The sequence below is a fragment of the Equus quagga genome, chromosome 15, assembly GCF_021613505.1.
Source record: "Equus quagga isolate Etosha38 chromosome 15, UCLA_HA_Equagga_1.0, whole genome shotgun sequence".
Lineage (NCBI taxonomy): Eukaryota > Metazoa > Chordata > Mammalia > Perissodactyla > Equidae > Equus > Equus quagga.
The window spans coordinates 39,148,286-39,155,815 of NC_060281.1; the positions used below are offsets into that span (position 1 = coordinate 39,148,286).

Here is a 7,530-nt window from a genome sequence, read left to right on the forward strand (position 1 = left end):
TCCTCTTACTTCTCACATTTTATACATGAGGAAGCTGAGGTCCAGGGAGGTTCAATAACTCACCAAAGGTCACACAAGTGCTTACTGGCCGAGCTGGGACTTGAGTTTAGGCAGGCTGGCTCCAGAGTCTGTGTTCTAACCACTAAGCTGCACTACTTTAAAGGAAGTGCAATTAATAGGACTTCACTGTTAGTCAGATGAGTAGGTGAGAGAGAGTGAGAGGAGTTGAAAATGACAATCAGATGGTGTCACTCACTCAGATAAAGAGGGAGGACAGGGTTGGTGGGAGTTCAGTTTTGGTTACACTGAAAGTGAAATGCCTTCATGGCCTCTAATTGGAGGTGTCTAGTGGGCACTGGGCTCAGGGCATGGGTGGGGTTAAAGCCAGAAATTCTGGGGCTGGTGGTGGAGGGGTGGTAAGCTTACAGGGTAGAGCCCTGGAAATGGATTGGCTTCTGCAGGGAATGTGTGTAGTATGAAAACAGAGCCCAGCACTGAAGCTTGAGGAATATTAGCAGTTATGGAGCAAGAGGAGCAAGAATTCTGAGAAGGAGCTCCCCTGGAGTAGAGAAAGGACCAGGAGGGGATCCTGGGAATTGATAAAGCCAAATTAAGGAGGAAGACCTACTCAGGGAGGTCCATGAAGAAAGGATAGAGAAATGCATAAGTGACTGGGAGGCCGTTAGTGACTGGCAGGAACAATTTATATGGTGTGGTAGAGGAGAGATCAGTCATCACAGCATATAAGTGGAGGCCGTTCGTGTGTTCTTTTTGCTCGTAACTTGCTTGTGTGGAAGTAGATCCCTGGGGAGAAGCGAGGAGAAGCATATTGCCCAGGGAAGAGGGAAGGAAGGAGCTGGTAGAGATGGAAGAAGCTTGTATTCATTCTAGCCTGTTGTGTGGCTGAAGAATCCAGCCCTGATCACTTCCACTTCGCCCCTAGGTATTAGCCATTCTCTTCTCTCAAACGGATCCTTGCGGCACCTCCTGGCTGGCTTTCAGGTTTCCATCTTGCCATCTCTCCCCATAGTGTGGTTTCAGTTTAGCATCTGAAGTAACTTCTTAAAACACTAGCCAGATCCAGTCCATCTTCTGCTCAAAACTTGTCAGTAGCTCCCTTCTCACAGACAAAGCCAAGGCCAGATGATAGTGATCAAGACCAAATCCCTCTGACACTGTCCCCTCCAATTCTCCTGGTCACTGCCTGTCCTCTAGCCACACCAGCCTCTTTCTACTCTTCACACAGGCCCCACATGCTTCTGCTTCTGGACTTAGGCGCTGCTGTTCTTTCTACTTGAAATGTTCTTCCCCCGGGTAGTCCTGTGACTTGGCCCCCTACATCATCACCACCCTATTTTAAATTGCAACTTCTGATGCCATATTCCTTACTCCAATTTATTTATCTCCTCAGCACTTATCATCACGTGCCACACCATATATTTTACCATTTATTTAGTTTTATGTCTGTCTCCCTCCACTAGACAGGAGAGATGTATGCAGTTGACAAATGCAGAATTTCTGTTTTGTTCACTTCTGTGCCCCAGGCACCTAGAATAGTAACTGGCATGTATTTAGTGCTCATGGATCTTTATTGAGTTAATGAATGAATGGGCTGAATAGAGAAGCCCTGAGGGAAGCTGGAGAGTGAGGGTCCAAGATGACGGTGAAGAAATAGCCTCAGATGGGGGAAAGGACATGTGCTCTGTTGAAATCAGAGCAAACAGATCAGGAAGGTCAGGTGCAAGTGGTGGGGCAGGAAGTTTTGGACCTCCTTATTCTATCTTCTCTCTGAGGTGGGGAGTTGCATCACCATCAGAGCTGTGGGGAAAGGATGTGGTGATGAGGATAATGGCTAAAGTTCGCTGATCACAGCCATGTGCTACATCCTTACTGGGTGCTCTCCACACCTTATCTCATTACCGAACATTGATCCGAGTGGTGGGTATAATTAATTCAATTTCTAGGTGAGGATAATAGAGTTTCAGAGAGGTGAGGTTACCTTTTTTCCTTTTTCCCAGGAGGTAGGATAAACAGGAGCTTGCAAGGGTGTTGAACAGGCAGAGGAAATGGACACAGCGGTGTGAAACTAAGTGATGCATTTGGGGCACTGCAGGTAGTGTGGTCAGGCCAGTGCAGGGCAGCACATGGCAGGGCCTGTCCAAGGATGGAGCAGACACAGGGAAACTGGATCACTGAGTGCCTATAATGCAAGGATAATACATCCAGGGATTGGACTTTATCTTTTAGGGTATTGTTTCTTCAGTTGAGTTATAAAAGAAACTTTCTTAGACAAAAACTAATTTCTAGAATCCATCTGAAAACATATCTTCAACCACTGAGAGAGCCACTTTGAAACTGTAGCACTGAAAGTTAAAATCTGACAGTAGGGAGTTCATTTGTCACTGATGTGATTATAAATATATCAGCGAGCCTAGCAACTGGAACCACTCAGAGATAATTGATTAAAGGAAGTTATCCAGGTGATACAGAGTCTGCTTACGTTGCGTTTGTTTAGATTAAAAATGACATTAAGGACCAGAAAGGCGGTGTAGTGTTGTGGTTAAGTTCACGTGCTTCACTTCAGCCCTCCAGTGTTCACAGATTGGATCCCAGGTGTAGACCTAGCACCATTCATAGGCCATGCTGTGGTGGCATCCCACATAATGTAGAGGAAGATTAGCACAGATGTTGGCTCAGGGACAATCCTCCTCAAACACACATATATGAAAATGACATTAAGACCATTTTTCAAAAATTTTTGAAAATTATTTTAGAATTTACAAATCTCCAAATTATCCCCCACTCCCCTAACACTACAGAAGGCAATGAGAAGTCACAGGAGGTTTGGGAACTTAGAGAAATGTAACTCGATGTCTGTTTTAGGAAGTTTACTCTGAAACTCTAGACTGTGATCAATACTGTAATAACTTTGTGGGGGTTTTTAGATTCTATTTTTTGGTGAGGAAGATTGTCTCTGAGCTAACATCCATTGCCAATCTTCATTTTCCTGAGGAAGATCTGCCTTGAGCTAACATCTCTGCCCATCTTCCTCTATTTTGTATGTGGGACGCTGGCACAGCATGGATTGATGAGTGATGTGCAAGTCTGGGCCCAGGATCTGAACCCGCAAACCCTGGGCTGCTGAAATGGAGCATATGAACCCAACCATACCCAGCTGGCTGACCTCTGTAACAAATATTAAAGAGCAATATGTTGCTTATTATGGCTGTTTTCCAGATTTCTTTTCTGTTTCCTGATATTTATTTAAACTAAAAGCCTTAAGAGATAAAAGACAGCAGTATCTCTCGGAGGAAGGGAAACAGAAACCAAAGAGTTACAGTGGTTTGTTGGTGTCAACTGTGAAGAGAAGGGCTATGGGAAACTGAGTCCCAGGGATCTGTGATAACAGAATAGAGAAAAATTGGGAGGTATTGTCTATGCTGAGAAGGAATCCTGGACTAAGCAGTAGAAAGGACTTTCTCTGAGGGGTTAGGAGAGAAAGGAGCCCACCTGGGTGGGTGGGGGCAGCCTTGAGGAATCAAGGGTGCACAGGAGGAAGAGCAGGTGGACAGGAAAGGACATGGAGTTCAGTTTTAGACGCAGGCTTTAAAACCCTTTGGGACATCCATGAGGTGTGACCAAGAGATGTTGGGATAATATGGGTTAAGTCCAGATTGTGTAGGAGTGAACAAGGCCTCGAGGGAAAGAGTAAAAATAAATGAACCTGTTAAATGATTCAGATTAAGTCTTAGGTTAAAAACAAAAATTCCAATTTACTCACCATCCACTTTCTTGCCTTTTCTCCAGCCTCAAGTAGAACAAAAAAAACTCAGGACATAACTGGCACATGAGAAGGTCTTAAATAGTACACAGAGATGGAGTAAGCACAGAACTTACTGAGTTCTCTTTGGAGTTTCTCTGCAAAAGGAGAAGTTAATCAGTACCATCCATAGCAAAGGAGGCAGGTCTACTGGGCAAAAGGGTCTCTAGGAGACTCCTTCCTGGATTAGGTGCAGTGAGTACTGGTAGCTGTCCCAGAACTAGGAAGACTAGGGCACAGTCAGGGTCACAGGTGGGGAAGGAAATGGAGCAGAATTGTTGGTGTTGAATGATGAAACACTACATGAAAAATCTCAATGAAAACTTTTGCTGATGTTCTTGATCCTTGTCCTCTCCCTTCCCTCTGTACAACCCCGTCTTCCACAATCTTCTTTGGACCTCACTGTCTTGGTCTTCTGATTGCTTTACCTTTGGTCTGGCATTCTCACTCTTTCTTCCAGAGAAGTTTCCAGATGAACCCCATTGCATCCACCAGGAGAAGATCCAGAAGAAGGAAGAGTGAAGTGTGAGCTTCTGCCCAAGGAAAGTCCTTGAGGAATATTGTTCCTCAGCTGGAATTGCTGAGCACTATTCCTGCAGAGAAAAGCAGGAAAGGGCCAAAGACAGTGTGGCACTTTGGCGCACAGAGGATGCTTCAAGGACTCTCCAAGATTCCTGGTCCAGCCCAATGCCACGGAGGGACATGGATGGGACAGTTACTCCTGCCTTACCCTATTTTCTCCCACTGGATGGTGACAAAGCCAAGAAATCTTGTGAGTCATTGTAGAAAACAAAAAATCAAAAATCCCTCTGGGAACTTAAATCAGGAAGCCACAAATAACCCCTGAAATATGAAACTGAGATCTGGAGGAATGGGTGGACACTGTTCCCTTTTCCTCAAATCATGGGAGGAAGAGTTTTTCACTGAAAATCATCTTGAACATGGGAGCCCCTCAAGTTACATTAAATTGTTAATTTTTGTCAGGGGAGGGACAACAGAATAAGAAGCCCTGAGGACTAGTCCCATCTCCTCTGCAAACTCCTCATGTAGCTTCTGTCAAGTCATCCAAAGTCCCTCTCTCTTAATTTTCTACCTATAAAACAGAGAGTTTGATCATGTTACCTGTGCTATTGACTGTGCTATTGACAGCGAGAAAACTGTGAGAAGAGAACTTGACCATTTAGATGAACTTTTATGCATGTATTTCTTGTGAATTCTCCTCTGCACTCAGTAGACAATGGTCATTTTGTAAGCATCCCATAAATACTGCTAAGTTGAAAAAATGAGAGTGTAAATCTTTTGTTTGCCTCTCAGGAAAAGGATTCCACATGATGAGAAAGCCTTTTCAAGTGTTGCAAAATCAGTGAAATATCCTATGTATAGAAAAAGTAAATTAACAAAATAAAAACTACCCTTACAGCCAGAACAGAGTCATAAATGGACAGAAATGCAACAATCTAGGGCCAATGCATACCTAACCTGCTTTATTTTGTCCCTAACATCATGTGTAATCAATTTATATTTCTCTTTATTTATTATCCGTCTCCCTGCTCTTGAATGTAAGCTTCACAGGGGCAGAAATTTTTGTTTGCTTTGTCTTCTGCTGGATTCCCAAAACCTAAAACAGAAGGTAAGTAGGATTGCCAAATATAATACATTGTATTTATATTTGCTAAATGAGGCAATCTTAAGCACAGAGGGCTCTTGGTAAATATTAGTGGAATGAATGAATACTGTTTTCCACTTGGAGCTTGAATTTGGAAATAGACAAGCCAAGCAAAGCTCAGGCAAAGGGAACAAGATGAGCGGGGTTGAGGTTATAAGCAGAGACCCCTGTCTATTTGCTGTGAGACAGACACTGTGCTGAGTGCAGAGGTTGGGTAGGAGGAGTAAAGAAAAGAATCAGAGAGAGCCCTTCCTTCAAGGAGCCCTCTGACCTCACACTCACACCCTCCTGTCTCCTTCAACCACACCCGTCTGGCAATCTCCCCACAGCCTTTTCTCAGATACTCACATTTCCCTGCTCCTCTGACTGACTCAGTCTTTGGATCACTTTGATTCAGGCTCTGGGCTGGGCCAGGGCTTCAGTCAGGACCCTCCTCTGCCTCCAGTATCTCAAAGTGGAATACTGTCAGAGGCAGGGGAGTGTGCAGGGGTTGGATATTGCTATTAGTAGGGCTCTCCTGAGGACTTCATGTAGATTTGTGTCTGGCCTGGGTGCCACATGTCCATGCCTGCCCCCAGTGCTGAAACAGATGATGACAGGGAATCACATATCGTCCTTCTTTCAATAGCCACAGCTCAGCACAGAATAACTGAGGCTAAGCAGGCTAAATCCCAGGTGTCTTTTCCTGCCCGAGGAGGGGATTTCTGATGACACAGGATACCCCTTCCTCAGAACTTCCTTCCATGATCACAGATGCTGTGACTGCATATAGGCTGGCTCCATGTATAACCAAGGATGCAGCCACAGCTGGGATGACCCCTCCCTTGGCATCTCTCCACTGCATTTGGGGCTGAGTAAACCAGCTGGTCAACATACACTCCAGATGGATCCCTCCATCCTCATAACCCTTCATTTCAATGAGAAGATCAGAACCCAGTGCTTCGGAAGGACAAATGAGCCTGAATTCTTTGGAGCCTCCTGTATGGATGAGAATCTCAACAGAGATCAGTGGCAGACTCACATTAGACTATTCAAGGGTGGTTTCATTAAGGAGCTGTTTCCAAAAGCATGGTGATGCTGAGGGGAAAACTACATGGGATAGAGTAATACTCCACAGCCAAGAACAGTGGAACTGTTACCACCCACCCAAAAGCCCAAAGGCAAGTGGAGAGGAAGCCATTTCAAAGACCTAAAAGAAGAGAGTGCTGTAGAGAGGGCTTTCTTGAGAGGAGCTGTGATCCTCAAGAAGGGAATGCAGCCAGCTAGAGGTGATTCTGCAAGGGGAAAGCCAGGGGGATATGTACCTTGACCCCTCTCTCCTCTCTCCTTCCATGCATCTTCTGCTATGTCTCCCCAGTGACCAAATCCAGGCAGAAGCCACAGGGCAAGAGAGAACCCTGGGGACAAAAAGAAAAACAACCTAGACTCTGTGTTCTCCTGTTGAAAATAGGCAATTTCACGGAACATCAACATCAGACAAGGGCTCTTTGTCACTGTGATGAGTCAAGACAAAAACAAGACCAATTAACAATCATGCTTGAATAACAAGAAAAACAAGAACACAGTCCAAACTACAGTCACGTTCAAACATTTCCCTATTCTGGCTATGAGTGACTACTGCTCCTTGACCAATTACAGCTTTAGCCTCATTCTAGTCCTCCTCCTAGTTAAGGCTTATTGATGCCCAGCCATAGCATCACAACCCCCCAACCTTCCTGACAGCATCCAATACAGAGCAAAGCCACACTTCTGTAAACCCTCCCCTAACTCCCCTAACAAAAGTCCACATTCTACACCATGCTTCTCTAACACCCCCTTACTGTGACAGCCCATGGTTTCCACATGGTGTACATTCTCCTTCCTTGCAAAAACTAATAAACACAAATTGGTCAATACCAGGTGTGTTCCTGGAGGTCTTTGTTTGGAGAACATTAGCAGCACAGATGCTGTCCTACAGGACAGCCTCCCAGGGCCCACAACAGTGTGCACTGGAGGGGCCACAGAAGCGATCTGAAACACAACTGAACCCAAACAACTGCATGCC

The 7,530-nt window shown here is 45.0% G+C and overlaps 1 protein-coding gene across 1 annotated transcript in view; it reads right to left on the reverse strand.

Moving 5' to 3' along the window:
• The window catches only part of LOC124227090 (butyrophilin subfamily 3 member A2-like), a 29,760-nt gene extending 22,843 nt beyond the window's left edge, over positions 1 to 6,917 (reverse strand). Inside the window, exons 1-4 of the mRNA XM_046640991.1 lie at positions 6,791 to 6,917; positions 4,249 to 4,413; positions 3,898 to 3,918; positions 3,782 to 3,808 (exon numbers count right to left, since the gene is read on the reverse strand). Of these exons, the coding sequence (XP_046496947.1) occupies positions 3,782 to 3,808; positions 3,898 to 3,918; positions 4,249 to 4,308 (108 nt within the window). The 5' untranslated portion in view covers positions 4,309 to 4,413; positions 6,791 to 6,917. The remainder of the gene's footprint in view (positions 1 to 3,781; positions 3,809 to 3,897; positions 3,919 to 4,248; positions 4,414 to 6,790) is intronic.
• Between the last annotated feature and the right edge of the window lie 613 nt (positions 6,918 to 7,530).